The sequence below is a fragment of the Pseudorasbora parva genome, chromosome 22, assembly GCF_024679245.1.
Source record: "Pseudorasbora parva isolate DD20220531a chromosome 22, ASM2467924v1, whole genome shotgun sequence".
In the NCBI taxonomy this organism is placed as follows: Eukaryota; Metazoa; Chordata; class Actinopteri; order Cypriniformes; family Gobionidae; genus Pseudorasbora; species Pseudorasbora parva.
This window is the reverse complement of record NC_090193.1, coordinates 8,188,792-8,205,207: the sequence shown is the minus strand read 5'-3', so window position 1 is coordinate 8,205,207 and position 16,416 is coordinate 8,188,792. Positions and strand designations below refer to the sequence as shown.

At 36.5% G+C, this 16,416-nt stretch overlaps 1 protein-coding gene across 1 annotated transcript; it reads right to left on the bottom strand.

The window, feature by feature from the left end:
• Window positions 1–3,800: 3,800 nt before the first annotated feature.
• slc35e1 (solute carrier family 35 member E1) lies at window positions 3,801–12,796 on the bottom strand. Its single transcript, XM_067431241.1, has 6 exons — window positions 12,375–12,796; window positions 9,809–9,879; window positions 9,540–9,677; window positions 9,328–9,453; window positions 5,113–5,358; window positions 3,801–5,022 (listed from the first exon to the last, which is right to left on the bottom strand). The coding sequence occupies exons 1-6, from the start codon at window positions 12,703–12,705 to the stop codon at window positions 4,807–4,809; spliced, it is 1,128 nt and encodes a 375-aa protein (XP_067287342.1). The 5' UTR covers window positions 12,706–12,796; the 3' UTR covers window positions 3,801–4,806.
• Window positions 12,797–16,416: the final 3,620 nt, after the last annotated feature.

The window sequence follows — 16,416 nt, the reverse complement described above, 5'->3', positions numbered from 1 at the left end:
TTTCCAAACTCCGTTAAAACTGCAATAGTTAAGCCTCTCCTGAAAAAGAGAAATCTGGATAACTCCATTTTGACCAATCTCCCCTTCATAGGCAAGATCATTGAAAAGGTTGTTTTCAGTCAGCTGAACAAATTCTTAAACTCAAACGGATACTTTAACAATTTTCCATCTGGTTTCCGACCGCATCACAGAGACAGCGCTCATAAAGATTGTAAATGATATTCGCTTAAATACTGATACAGGCAAAACATCAATTCTGGTTCTACTCGACCTCAGTGCTGCATTCGACACTGTTGACCACAACGTACTTCTTGACAGGTTGGAAAACTGGGTTGGGCTTTCTGGGATAGTCCTCAAATGGTTCAGGTCATAGAAGGGAGAGGCTATTATGTGAGTACAGGAGACCATAAGTCTGAGTGGACATCCATGACATACAGAGTCCCACAAGGGTCAATTCTTGCACCAGTCCGGTTCAACCACTGAGCCAAATAATGAAAAAGAACTATATTGCTTACCACAGCTATGCTATACTGACTATGCTATACTGACAAAAGACAGCAAATAAAATGGTAAAATAAAGCCAAAAATAATAAAACGAAGCAATTCATTTATTCATGCTGCAATGCATTCTGGGAGTACATATCCTCAGATTGCAGATAGAATTATGTCGACACAACTTAGATGGTTTAAGTAAGAACAACTTGATGCAATTAAGCTTACTTAAGTAAGTGTTAACTGCATTCATGCTAGGTGAACTACTAAAAATATGTTCACTTTACTTGAAGAAAACATGGAAACTGATTGCACATAGTTTTTTAAGTCACCATATCTGAAAATGACAGATGGAAACTATGTTGAGTATAATAGTATTTAAGATGTTTGCAGAATATCATATATAACAGTATTAGTTATATTAGTTAAATGGAACTACTCGAGTATACTTACGATTATATCTCAATTAAGATTAGTAAATGGTTTGTTAACTAGAATTAGCATTAAACTAACTTAATATGTATTACTTAATTCACTTGAGAGTTGTGAGATTTCTTTACTTTTAGCTGAATATTAAATTAAATTCAGTTTTCCCTTTAAGTTTGCTTAGCAAAAATAAGACAATCGGTTTCCAAACTTTTTGAAAGTAAACTGAACTTGTTAGAATTTACAGTGTTGTTTTGCCTTAAGATGCAGACCAATAAAGCGTTTTTCTTTTCTGAAGGCATGTTTATAAGGCACTTAAAATGGCCCTGATATGTCACTAGGCATTTAGAAATCATGTTAATTTCAAATACTTATATCACTGAAATATATTTCAATTAATCATAAAATGGCCCTGATATGTCACTAGTCATTAAGAAATCATGTTAATTTCAAATACTTATATCACTGACAACATTAGTCCGGCCAGGATATTGTCATTTAAAAGTTGTTGTTGCAGCCCTCAACCGATGTTGATGTTGACATGTTGTGTTTTGGCCTGAAGCTCCGCCCTCCACCTATCGACCAATCACGAAGTCAGTCGTGTTTCGGCAGCCGGGTTGCCAGCTCTTCTCTAGTTACCACAGCTGCAGCTACAAACGTCCCTGTTGATCCTGTAGCCTATCTGGCAACCTTGAGACAGGGGGAGGGGGAGAGTTATACACCTGCAGTACCGCTTCTAAGATGACGTGAAGACTAACAGACAGCAGACAAATGACAAGCCTGTCACTCAAAGGGGCCACGCCCTTAATTATGCAGAACTTTAAGGCTTTATATAATGTAAACTAATGAGTTTTACAAAAAAATCTCCCCTCAGTTGTCATTAAGGGCAAAATATAGACCTAAACACAAATTGTACCAGGCTGTAAACATGTTATTTATTTATTATTATTTTTGTAGTAAAGTTAGCCATTTTAACATGGGGCTCAATCTCCCTTCTGAAGCATGTCTCTAGTGGCCAGTCGATGAACCGTAGTTTAAGTCACTTCTGTTTTGGCTTCAAGAGAAACTGGGGGAGGTTGCCGCTTGATCAAAACTCTGATGTTGAGCCAGATGGAGCTTTGTCTCCCTCTGTCGGTCAGATAGGTGACATTTGTGGAGAACATAAATAAATTCAGTTGTTTTGTGAGCAAAGTAACCTATAACCAGTGCAGGGCAGATTACGAACAAATTGTAGTCGGTTACTTATTTCAAATTCAATTTGAGAATTTAAACTCAAACCCCAGAATATATAATTATTTGTACAAGATTTTAAACATAGTGTGAAGACAATATGATACCTATTACAAACAAATGGGACAATGCTATTTCCGTGCTTGCACAATTTTGTGCCTACTGTGAATTTTAGGATTCTGCTTTACAAAGCCCTAAACAAATATGACAGCAAGACTTTATTAATTAATCTTTTTTATTTTCACATTTAAAAATAAGTCATCTTATAACCTTTAAGTTGACAAGAAAAAATGCAACATTAACCGTACCAAGGCATCTTAAAATCAAATCATATAAACACTGGCTGAAGGCGAAACTATCTCAACACAGAAAGTGTGACAATGCATTTCCACACCATAGAAAAACAAATGATAACAAAAACAAACAACTAAACGTGACTCAACATGACTGTCAGATTATAGAGACACATATGAATCTCCCAGGGAAAAAGGTCTAAGAGCTTAATATTCCAAAGCTGACTGAAAATGCATCAAATACTACAGTAGTGCAATATATTCTGAATGGGAAGGTGAAGTTACTGTAATATTGGTTCTGTTGAGCTGAATATGTCCAAGGTTTAGGCTCAGTTTACAATAATTTACTGTGTAATACAACAACACAAAAATCAAAAAGTTGTTTTCCAAGACTTCTTTAAAATCTCAGTTTGAGACATCGAGATTAAAGTGCTAACTCACTTCTGTTGTGTCGGCCCAGTATTTCTTGTACATTTAAAAGCAACCTACAAGAAATAATTAGGAAATTCGGCACTGAGAAGAAATTTGCACACCTCTGTTACAATGTAAGAGCAGGAGGTGTGAACCAATGAAAAAACAGACAGGAGGAATAGACCACACCCACAGCCTTTCAATTTTGGCAGCTGAAGTTACAGTATCAATTAATGAACCACTTCATCTGCCTGAACAGATCTTCTAAATTCACAATATGTAAAGAGACCTAAAGACATAGAACGTCACATGAACCTCGCCTTTCAAAATTCACCCAAAAAATAATGATGCCATTTAAAATCCATAACACGTAAAATATAGATTTTAAAAAGAACTCCCCAAGTTCTTCTCATTGCAGGTATGCAAGAATGTGCATGCTTTTTGCCAAAAATGTGTCTAACTTTCCAGCAGCAAGACACAGCATAGAAATTGAGAAATAGAGAGAAAAAAAAAACAGCTAGCTTACAAATATTTAACTAAAATACCACCTCACACATTTTGCTAAAACTGGTATAACTTTGGGAAGAAAGACGATAACGGGTCAGTAACACCCAAAAAGCAGGCCCACAAGAAAGTTCAAAATCAAAGTTATGACATCACCCACCTTTTTTAAAGAAATATTCTAGCTAGTTTACTTATGCTTTCAGCTACTAATAAAGGTGTAGAACTCTCAGCTCTGTTTAACACATTTGACCAAATTAACCCCAAAGGTTTGTCCATACCTTCGGCTTTAAACACTCTTTTAAGGCCCCAAAGGCCTCCAGCAATATTGCAGCTTTAAACAAGTGTTCACCGTCGAGGAACCAACAGTTATTAAATCGCTGTCCTCACTTTTTGGTAACACTTTACAATAAGGTTTCATTTAATTAACGTGAACAAATAATGAACTGGACTTCAAACTAGTGTTTATTGATCTTAGTTCATGTTCTTTTCATCAGTTACCAATACATTATTAAAATCAAAATGTATGTATTAGTGTATTTGTTAACATTAGTTAATGCACTGTGATATGAACAAACAATGAATCGCTGGATTTGTAACCTCAAAGATAAGTTAATTCATGTTAGTTAATACATGTTAACCTTATTGTAAAGTATTACCAACTTCTTATTAGAACGCAGTTTGAGTAACTACGAATTTAAACGATTTGAAATATAGAATGTCAACTTCCAACTTTTTTTTTTTTTTAAATGAACCTTTCTATTCAATATTAATTAAACGGACCCATACGTTATGGCCATTGTATCTAAGAAATCCCCTCTCCAGCACTTCAGTACAAAAAAAATATAGATACAAAAAATAATCTTCATGCATATGAATATACATCATGATTCAAGTGACCTCTGTCTGATTTAAACACCTTTAAAAAAAAAAAAAAACTCCTTCACAGATATTGGACATTCAAAAAAGGGTGTGTCTTCAGTCCATGATATGATCAACCAATGCACCTTCTATAAAAAAATAAATAAAATATTTACAAATAAAACGCAAAATCAGAACATTGACTTATACCCTGATGCAGTTGTATTTGCAGTGACCCAGTGTATGTTATATGACCGTTTGTCTGTCACTCGCAGTAGCAATGATGGCGATGAAGACGCTACATTCTGAAATGCATTGAAATGCATCCTGTGCAAAAATAATAAACAAAAATTCCCAGCACCTTCCTATAATCTACACATACGACAGAGAATTTCCTCATAAAATAATTGTGAAAACACAACAGGTTTGTAATGAAATAAATAACAGGCCTGTGGGGGGAAAAGCAGTAGGATTTTGTGAATCAACATTCCTTTCCCAGTCATTTCGACACTTCCTTGTTCGTATGAAAGATGCATCCACTGACGTACGGGGGTCTGAGAATAGTCTTTGGAGTCCTTCGAAGTGCCCCGGCTCACACAACATACTGACTGGAGTTGTAATTCGTTGTGTATGCCTGTCGGCTGTACTGAAAGTGGTCGGTGAGTACTGTGCTCCGACCGTGCTGAAAGTCTGAGCTGTGTGTGAAGGGCCCGGTCCCGTTGGACTGGGGCTTTTCGAATGACACCAAATCCTGTGTTGAAACTGGCAGCGGTGTCTTTTTGGCCTCCCGGTTGGAGTCGTATTTCGCCTGGTGAGGTAAACAATTCGAATTGTTACAGTTTTTGCATTGCAATTGCACATCATTTGTGTAATGATATGCCTAAAAAAAGGAAATTACCTTATTATAGAGGAAGACACCTAGTATTGCTGTCATCATGCCGATAATGTTGGTGGTGCTGACAGGGTTCCTGAGCATCAGTAGGGATATACTGATGACCATGATCCTCTTTGTGGCGTTGGCTACGGCGTAACTGAGTGGGCTGACCAGGTTTAGCACGCTGAAGGCGATCATGTTTTGTGCAAAGTTGCAGATACCACTGATGAAGAGCAGCATGATTGTTCCCGTCCAGTTGGAAATCTCCATCTGTAGAACAAAACAAAAATGAGCGTGGGCGTGATTACTTAAATCACAGTGATTCACCTGCACTCCATAACAATCCATAGCATATTGGCAAGACAGATTTGGCAAACAAGTGCGTATTTGTGTTCGCGTTCTGGTGAGTGTCAAAGTTTTCAATTTACATTGCGTTCTTGCAGCAGTGAGCAATGTAGCCAACCGCAGACATGATTTGTTGTGAATAAAAGCCTAAATTAAATCGGTTCATCATATAAAGTCACTTCAGAAAAATTGGACTAAACCGCTTCATTTTAGGGCTGGGCGATATGGCCCCCCAAAAAAAATCCCCGATTTTTTCACTAAAAATTCGATTTACGATTTAAAACTATTTTTTCCCCCTCCTACTTAAAATCAATCTGCAGATGACAAAGAAATTGTTCAAAACAAGTTTTAACTTTATTTTGTTTAGGTAAAATTAAATATTTGCGGCTTGGTAGAAGTGTCACCTGGGGTGCAAAACTTTCAGCATGTGAATAACCCCCGACTATTCCACAGTATAAATGGGCACCATTTATTTATCTTTTGCAATATACAGTATACATATCAAAGGTTTATGAATTTATATGCAGATAAAATTAACTTTTATTAACAACAGTAATGTGCAAAAAAAGTATAGGGAAAATGTAAATGTTATGCTCTTATTAAATATAGATTAGCATTGTTTTTCAATAGTCTCACACTGAACTGATCGACAGCTTCAGTGATTATTAAAGGAGCTCTTTACTTTACTGTAATTTAGTCACAATTTGAAGAAAAGTTTAGTTTTTCCTGAGACTGTGACTTCGTACTTTTCTCCATACATTAGGGAGTGGAAATCGCTAATAAATCAATAAGTGCTCTTCTGCTGGTTATAGTGGTGGGCATTTCATATCTTTTTTAAAATAAAAATGCTACAAAATGGATTACACATTTTAAAAAAATAAACTAAAAAAAACATTCCACTATTTCTTTCACAAGACCCCCTTTAAACTTTTAGTTTTACAAACCATCACATTAAAAATAACATTACAATCGGATATTTAGAGCTTTGAAGTGCTGGAAATAAGTGTGAAGCTCTTGAAAACCATTGGAAAGTGCTTGAATTTCGATCTCAAAAGGTTGTACGAATCCTGAGATAAATAATGACAACAACAACATTAAATCCATGTGGTTTTATAGTAAATCATGGTGAATGTTGGTGATTTGTGACTGAAACCCCTGACCTTCGCTCAGCTCTGTTTGATCTGATATCTGTGGTTTATAACAGAATTGTGCACCGACCGCTTCCACTAGATCACAGTAGCGATGGTGTGTTGATTTAAACAGTCTCTCACTGGATCACCAGCGCTGTGTATCGTGTCTGTCACGAGATTGGCCCGTGTGTGAGCTCGCGCTGCGTTCGCGTCAGCACAGCTTTAAATGAGTATAGCGCCTAGCGCGGTTCCGTTCAGACTTCAAACACACTTTGCAGCGGGTATTGTTAACTGTTCGGTGAAAAACTGAACCAATTACACTGTATGTTGACGCTATCCTTGTTGTTTGTGTGTACCTCTGTGGCAAACGTGCGCGGGGAGTGCTGAGCCATTACGGGAGCCCAGAGGGGAGCGTCGGCGGATTTTAAAGAGAAAACCGATTTTCATTCACAAAAATCGTCATAAACTCGAATTAATCCATAAAATCGATTTATCGCCCAGCCCTACTTCATCTCTTTATTAACTTTTTGTGGTAGTTGTGGTATACTGTTAATGGAGGGACAGAAACCTTCAGATTTCATCAAAAAGATCTTCATATGTTTTCCAAAGATGAACAAAAGTCTTCCTTGTTTGGAACGACATGTTACGCAAGTACCAGGGAACCGGAAGTTGCAAGTGAGTTTCTTCAGTGCTGTGACGCATTTCCAAGTGAAAAGAAATATTAAATAGAGGGCAGCGCTCCTCCTCTTCATCTCTTTTGAGATGTTGATGTTGAGTTTGAGGGGTTAAGGATTTTCAAACCCAAGCCATCAAACTGCAGTCAACTGAGAAGGAACACCGTTTCCAGACCAGAAGTTACTTTTCAGGTTTTGATTAAAGATTACCTCAACAAACTATTTTTTTCTGTGCATTAACTATTAACGGTGGTTTGTAAATGTAGATCATTCGAATGGACGTCACTTTCCCGTCTGAACACTTGAGCGGTGAGTGGATTCTAACTTCAACACGTTTCCATCGTGGGAACTTTACCCAGGAACTAAGGATCTTGGGGTTGCTTTCTTGGGTTTGGATTTTGGAGGTATCACGCGCTCCTAACATGACAGGAGTGCAGTATGCAGTAACAGTACATGCTCACTTAGCCCAGCTTCCAGATATGAAATATGGATTTGTCTTTGATTTCTTTTTATATTATATTTCCTTTCACCAAAACACTAAAGGATTATGGTGAATACTGTCTGTACCACTCACTGAGAGAAAGCACCTTATCAGTATGTTTTGGGAACTTTCTGGTCAGAACTGGAGCTTAATCAACTCCAACCTTGGAGAAACTGTGTATCTGTGTATATGCGCAGTATTCTGAGTTACAGATCAAGCTGGCACCTGCTCCAGACCTGGAAGGTCACTACGGGCCTAATTCTGTGTGAAAGCGTCAATAAGCGATCTATGGAGACGTGAATCAGATTAACTGACTGTGGAAATTTTCCATGACTGTCTATTTTCTCTTAGCCAATGAGAATCATTTAACTTTTAGTAATGACGTGGATAGGCCTTGAAAACAGTATAACTGTTGGGACAATTTTATGTACGAAAGAAGGGACTGGTAGAGAGGGAGTGTGGCCAACGAACTCCTTGTGAGACTTGAAACTGGCTTCTGCTAATGAAACTGCAAACTATTCTTCAATACATTTCTCTTTAATTAATTGCACTCCTAACTCTTGATCTTTGTTCTTCACAACCAGTCTTGGGTCCTTAAACTGTTGTCCCCTAACAATTCAAATCAACAATGGAGTTTAAAAAATATGACTGAATATCCGACGACTAGGTTCAGGCTTTAAGCTTATATGCGAAGGACGAAAGCCAGTGGGAACTGGAAAGTCGTGTGCAGTCCTAGGCTATCGGACTAATATTCACAGTACTTTAGACAACAATGAAAACTCAGACAGCAGCAGATCTGGGGGATAATGTGTTCCTGGGACAAATTGTTCCAGGTAATTTTGGTGGCAATGGGGCCTTTGTCGCCTTTGGCTTGGCTTGCTCAGTTGGGGATACTACATTTTCAACTAAATATCCAAATAAATGTAATTACTAAACATAATTAGCTATATCAACTTAATTACTGATCTGCCCACATTGTCGTTTTATGATAATTGAAATGAGCTGGATGACATCACCGTTTTCTCCAGAGCGGCTATACAGCCGAATCAAATTCAGTAGCATTATTTTCCTGTTAACTCTTCGAAGCTGCTTTGAAACAATTGGCATTGTAAAAAGCGCACTATAAATAAAGGCGACTTGACTTTAGATGACAGGAAAGTTCAAAAGAACCACATTTATCTGAAATAGAACATTTTCTAACAAGTTAGTTGATTAATGCATCCTTGCTGAACAAAACTTTTGAACAGTACATTTTGAATAAATACAATGAAGAATATTTTTAGCAACATTTTATGTTCTTGCTCTGTAACATTATTTTTATCATAATTAAATACACCACCACCTTCTCCAATTGTTATTGGAGATTGATTGTTATTGGAGATTGTAAGTAAATATTTTCATATTTACTTTCAAATTAATTGAAATAATTATATTTTTACATGTATTATTTATGTCTGAACAGAACACTTAATTTCATTACAAAAGGTTGGAAGGACAATAACAAAAACAGTGTCACACAATACTACAATTCTTTATGTAAAACACCATCTTATTTCATATTCATAAAAAAAATAATAATTTAAAAAAAAATTATTCAAAACATATTTACCAGGTCTCCTTCCATCAGAAAGGAGGAGAGGTCCACTAAAATCCATGTGGGCAGCATATACAAAAGTGCATTGAAGCCCAAGATGTTCAGCAAATGGAGATGGTGAATCCTTGTGTCACGCAAGACCTAAAACAACCACAAATATCATTTCATACAGGAACTCATCCCAGACTTATTCTAAATGAAAGCAATAACTTAATAGAAATAGGAACCTTTTTGGAGAATATGTTCTGTAGTGAGAAGCAGAGCGTGGCTGCCAGAGCACTGATCAATCCAGAGACGTCAAAGGACAATTCAGTGACCGTGGCCAACAGGACACCTCCAATGATGGGGATAAGAGACACGTAAACCTGTCGGAAAAGGCCAAACTCATCAAACATGAAAAAAACTATCTGTGACTATTAAAACCATTATCTATATATATATATATTATTTGGTACATGCATGACTTATTTCTAACTATGTTTAGAGGAAGACCAACCTTTGTGGTTTGCTTCTCTCTCATGATAATCCGTGACAGCAGAACCACCCAGATGGGCATGGTGGCCTTCACTAGGAAGTAGGGAATGAAAAGAAGACATACATCATTCCCTCATCTAATAACATCAGCCATTAGCCTCATCACATGTTCTTCTGTAAAGTCTTGTGACTGCACCTGGTGTTTGAAACATCTCAGCTGCAGTCGAGTCCTCAGAAACAACACTCACACTCTCCCTGCTGACTCCTGCACTAATGCTGCTTCATATTTAAAACGCACAGCTGTTTAAAGCCATCTACAGCCGAACAAACTCAAATCCATCAGTTGTCGCAGTGAACGGAATTTATCGTAGGTCATCTGACACTAAAACCAAAAATAAAATCAACAAAAGGGGTTAACAAAAGAACTAGTTGTTTATTAGCATTCATATTACTAGGATATTAACCATTTATTAGTACTTATAGCGCACATATTAATGTTTTATTCTGCACAAATGTATTCTACATCCCTTAATCATACCCAAGACCTCAACTTAACTTCCATACTAACTATTAATTAGGTGTTGTTCAAGTTACTTCCAAATTGTAATACATTATAGTAGATTATTGTTACTGTTATTTAAAAGCAATTATTTACTGCCTCTGAACTGTAATACGTTACATTACTCCTATATTAATTTTGAGTTACTTTCACTAAAATTACTAAACATTTTAGAACTAAACATTCTAAAATAACAAAATGTAGGCTACTACAGAGCATTTTACATCCAGTAGAAGGTGATATGATGTAGCATAATGACTGTGGGCTATCCAGGCTACTAACAATATAGCATATAATTGGCAAAGTGAAGGCTCAAGACAATCCAAGAAAGGATGACAGACAGAATCACAAAGGATCTAAGTCTGTTAAAAGTATGGTAGCGGTAAAGTGATTATCTGGCAATATTTTGTGTCTATTCATATTAGACACAAAAGAACTGCATGTTAACTCTAATGCCGTTACAAGATGCACATTTTTTGTTTTCTTATTGTTGTCATTATTTTCTTCTCTTTGAATTCATGAGGTTAACAACACAAACCTGCATGATGAACATAGTGTATGCTTTCTTAGGAAGTATAAAGTGCTAATGGAGGACCAACCCTCAGCCTCAGTCATTGTAGTCCATAGAAATGATTTGACTATTACGTTCTTCTTCCCCTTATCTCTGACAAACTTGAAGTAATGTGCATACGTCCATCTCACGGCCGCTTTTCCACTGGCCAGCGTGAGCACAGGCCGAAAACATGCCTCACGACACTCCTCAAGGGTTAACAGTTAAATTTTGGGTTAAAAGTGTATTGTAACGCAAGCGTTACTGAAAGTGTACCTAGTAAAAAATTACTTAACATTAATTAGTAATGCCTTACATTACTCCCAACACTGTTAATTAAACAGCAACAATGAGTTTAAGGAAAAAGTCGTAGTTAATACTTAGTTAAATTGGAAGGCTAAAGTGAGACCAAATCTTTTTCCAATAGAAATTCTGACTAGACTAAGCAATCTGCATAAATGGAAACTAAGTAGAAGAAGAAAGTTATAAAAAGGCATCACAGACAAGTTTTGTGATGGCATGGCAAATGTACTTTGAACACCAAAGAGTTTGCAGGACCTGGAGGATTTTTCTGAAAAACATTAAGCAGTTTAACTGCTCAGGACAAACAAGAGACTCAAGTACAACAATCACAAATTAACAATAAAACTGCCGTGGATAATCCAGGTAACGACACAGTACTGATTGTTCATAAACCATTAATTTTGTTTACATTTTTCACATTTTCACAAAATCTGCAAGCAGTTCATTTCTTGCAACTGTAATTAAACGTTTCTGCATACTTTTGAAGTAAGTTTGGATAAATAAAACTGAATATCATTATATTTTTTCGAAATTTTTATGCATGATGAACTTGATTAACAAATGAATGAAGCTCCACAGCCTGACATCGCAAAAGCCTCAACAAAACACTGGTCACTGTGTGAAATGTCAATGTCAATGCTGTTCTAAATGGCATGATGTTATAGTACAGATACAGTTTTTTATTCTATCATGGTTTTAACAGCAGTGTTTAATAATAATAATAATAATATGGAGGCAGCTTGTCCCATAAACAAAAGGCTTCTCAAACTTGTCCGTAAAGCCACGCAGGTGGATGATGTGGCAGTATGTATTAAGAGTGCGGAAATGACGTCGTCTGAGACTACTTCAATAAAGTGTAATGTTATCAAACATCGGACGCAAAGCAGTTAAGGAGTCATTAAATCATCATTATTTTTTTATTTTTATGTTCAGGTGAAACTGGACGTTTAAATGTCGGGGGAACGCCGATTGCTAGATTCCCAGCTGTGGTTAAGGGTTAACGTAAGACAGCGCAACAGAAACAACGCACGTTTATTTAAACTCGATTAAACGAACCGAGCCAATCGACACATCCGATCAGGCTGGTTGGCTTCGTTCACTTTCATTGGTTTTAAATAATAAGGCCTGTTATAATAATAAGCCGATATGAATAACTGACCGCCTCCCGTCACTTACCAGTGTGCGCATACGACACCGGAACCTTCCATATGCTGAAATGGGCCGAGACGGAGGCGAAGTATTTCCCAAAGGCGAGCGGCAGAATGTACCAGCGGTAGTAGCGGGCCGGTACCTCCGCTCGCGGGACGCTCCAGGCTCGTAGTAGCGGCGGGAGAAACACGATGATGGAGACTATATGGAAAAGCGATACCGTGACCGGGTAGGGAAAGCTGTTGAGGATGATTTTATTGATCACGTTGCCACCGGAGCTGACAGTGTACCAGCACAGACACAGCACCGCGATCCGCATTCCCTCTCGCACGGGCGGGCGCTGCTCCACCGCGGCCATCTTTCAGCGCAAGCCACGACGCGACGAGCTACTCTGGAGAAATCGCTGGTGGAGGAGTCACGTGAGAGAGCCAATGTCACGCCCCTACGAAAAGTCACCATGGTAACCAGCGGAGAGCGTTTTTAGTAGAGGTGTGCAGGAGGTGTGCGGCTGTTTACATCAGGTTCGTTTTGAAGAGCTGACCGCGAGTCAATCATTCACACAATTGTTCTAAATGCAAACCAGTCTTTACTTCTGTTCGGGGGCTTTCGTAAATAGTTGATTTAAATGAAGAGTTACCGTTCTATACGCAACGGTAGCCTACTATCACGGTCATCAAAAAGTTATTTCTGAATTCTGAAAGCTCCTTACACGCTGTCAGAAGATGCACATTCATTTATTACGGTTTGTAGTAACTGTAATCACATTTTTGTGTTAACTTTATATCTTGTTTTTATTAAATAAATAAAAAAAGTGTATTATTGCTGGAGATTTGAAATGTAGCCTATGAGATGAGAGGGAAAATTAAATGCTTTTGCGTTCTCTCTGTAGTTTGCTTTATAGTTTGCTATGTTTCTCGGTAGAACGCAAAAATGTTGTAACTTGTGTGAGCTATATCCCCCTATTTAATATTCAACCATTGTAGCAACTTATTAGGTAGGCTAATAACTGCACATAATGTATATTAATGTATATTAAGAATAATGTAAAAATATTACATTATTATTATAATAAAATGTTCATAATGCAATAATTCCTTCAAAATGAAATAAAATATTGAGCTCATAATGTTATGATTTTTTTTACATTATGAGAAATGTAGGTAACACTTTACTTGAAGGGGTGTGCATAAGACTGACATGACACCTTCATAATCATGACATGACACGTGTCATGAATATGAAGGAGTTTTTATGCATGTTTATAACAACTGTCATTAAGTGTCATTCGCTTAATTATGTCATTTTTTTATGCAATGATGACATTTCGGAGATGTCTTTGTTATGACAACTTGACATAAACCAATACATCATAACCTGTCAGTGTCTTTGTCATGACAACTTGACATTACCAAGACAACATAACCTGTCATAAACAGACATGAAATGACATAGCAGATTAATTATCAAATTTAAGAAACTACTTAGCTTTTTGGGTTTACATTACATTAGTTGCTAGGCAACGTGGGGGAGAGGACGCTGGCGTTGTCTGTTCGCCGCTTCTCCACCCACAAATCATGTTAACTTTACTATTAAATTTAGATTTTATTTTCTTATTTTTGTGACTAGTCTAACAGAGCTTCAATTGGGACTGTTGCTGATTGCTGGCAGCCACTGAGAGGACATTATTTGCCGTTTTTTCACCGCTTCTCTTCTGTTTTTGTTTGAATTTGTGGTTGGTTTTGGTGTGAAGGACATTTGATGTTGCTCGCTGCGGCTGCTCTCTCTTCTGGGTGTCGGCTGCTCACTGGTGGTCTCCCTCGGGCTTGAACTGCATGGTGGCTGAAGTTTGCACCAGGCTAGCGTCATCAGCATCCGGCATGATGTTGAGATGTAATTTTTACTTGTTATTCATGTATTGTTATTTTTTCCCTTTGTTGCACTTTGAGATTCTTTCGGAATGAAAAGTGCGTTATAAATCAAATCTATTATTATTATTATTATTAAACTGTCATGTGGTTGGTTTTGACGTTGGCTGTCATTAGGCTATCATGTCATGATTTTTTTATAAATTTAATTTGTCATTTACATGTCATTAAGTGTCAATACTCAAATTATTTTATAACATTGTCATGAATATATTTCTTGACCTAAACTACAGTGGTACAAGTTGAGTTTGTCATTAACATGTCATTAAGTGTCAATACTGTGTCAAATTATTTCATAACATTGTCATGAATATATTTCCTGACCTAAACTACAGTGGTACAAGTTGAATTTGTCATTAACATGTCGTTAAGTGTCAATACTGTGTCAAATTATTTCATAACATTGTCATGAATATATTACCTGACCTAAACTACAGTGGTACAAGTTGAATTTGTCATTAACATGTCATTAAGTGTCAATACTCAAATTATTTTATAACATTGTCATGAATATATTTCTTGACCTAAACTACAGTGGTACAAGTTGAATTTGTCATTAACATGTCATTAAGTGTCAATACTCTGTCAAATTATTTTATAACAGTGTCATGAATATTTAGCTTGACCTGAAATAAGGCATCATGGAGGTAATCGTACACAGAGTCATTAAAAACTATTAATATAACTCAAAATGATAGAGTGGCATAGACATATACACCTATATGATGATGTCTATGGTGGCACCACTGGTTATGTGTACGCTGTAACAGATGTTGGCAGAGCCTCAGTCAGGTTAGTTTGTTTAGGTGTTTAATGTCAATTTAGTTTGCAGTAAGTAAAAACAATTCACAACAACGTTATTTTGGGTTTAATATACTTTATTTAAACTTTCGCTCACTCTTTAACGAATAGTTTGAGTTTATTCTTACCATTTCTTTGTTTGTCTGTTTGTTATGTCGGAGTCCCGTGTTCTGGTGCACCGTCAAAAGGGGTTCGGGCGGAAACGTTGGCCCTATATATAATGTTCTGCCTAGGCTGTAGCGGCAACCATTCCTTGTTCAGCCCGGGGTGGGGCTCTAAAGACTATTCCTCTTATTTTTATACATCGGAAGATAATTTATAAAGTGAAGTAATTTGATAAAGTGTTATTTTTCTGTGTTTGTTTATGTGTGCATATGATGTTGATATATATATATATGTTTATTTTGTGTAATGGCCATTATTTGTGTATGTGTTTTCCCCTTTTTGCGTTAATTGGTGCTGGTCACCTGTGTATAAATTCATGCTTTGTGTTTTTAAGAGTCAGTTCTGTGAGAGGGCAGGTCTTAAAAATTAAATGATTGATTTTATTTCTCGAACTCCTTTTCATATTTTTAAGACATTTGAAATTGTCTATTATCTAACCTTCTGTTGAAGCTGGTGGTTTTATTTTTAAACTTAAAAAATAAAATAAAACGTTATGAACTGAAAAATATTAATGATGCTGTTATTAAAAAATTATTTGACAGCGTATTAACACCTAATTACATTTTAATGACAAATTAAACTTGTGCCACTGAAAAAGATGTATGACATTATAATGGCCTCAGTCAACATCAATACCAACCACATGGCAGTTTAAGGTTAACCCTATAAGATAAGTAGTTTCTTAAATTTGATAATCTGTTATGTCATGTTTATGACAGGTTATGTTGTCTTGGTAATGTCAAGTTGTCATGACAAAGACACTGACAGGTTATGATGTATTGGTTTATGTCAAGTGTTCATAACAAAGACATCTCCGAAATGTCATCATTGCATTAAAAATGACATAATTAAGCGAATGACACTTAATGACAGTTGTCATAAACATGCACAAAAACTCCTTCATATTCATGACACGTGTCATGTCATGATTATGAAGGTGTCATGTCAGTCTTATGCACACCCCTTCAAGTAAAGTGTTACCGAAATGTATTACATTATAAACTCACTAAAAACATATCATATTTTCATTATTGTAAAAGCTTCTAAAAATAAATATTTTACGTATTACCTTACAGTACATTTTTTAAAAATTGAAATCCAGATAAATATATAAATAAAATCAGAACTTTTGTATACCCCGCTTGCATCAAATTCAAGGCACTGGTGCTTGCTTGCAT

Excerpts from the sequence above, each read along its gene's own strand:
- slc35e1 (XM_067431241.1), bottom strand. The coding sequence starts at position 12,705 with ATGGCCGCGGTGGAGCAGCGCCCGCCCGTGCGAGAGGGAATGCGGATC. Across the intron at positions 9,880-12,374 it reads GGTGTCGTATGCGCACACTG|TGAAGGCCACCATGCCCATC; the intron begins GTAAGTGACGGG and ends CCTACTTCCTAG. Across the intron at positions 9,454-9,539 it reads AGAACATATTCTCCAAAAAG|GTCTTGCGTGACACAAGGAT; the intron begins GTTCCTATTTCT and ends TGGTTGTTTTAG.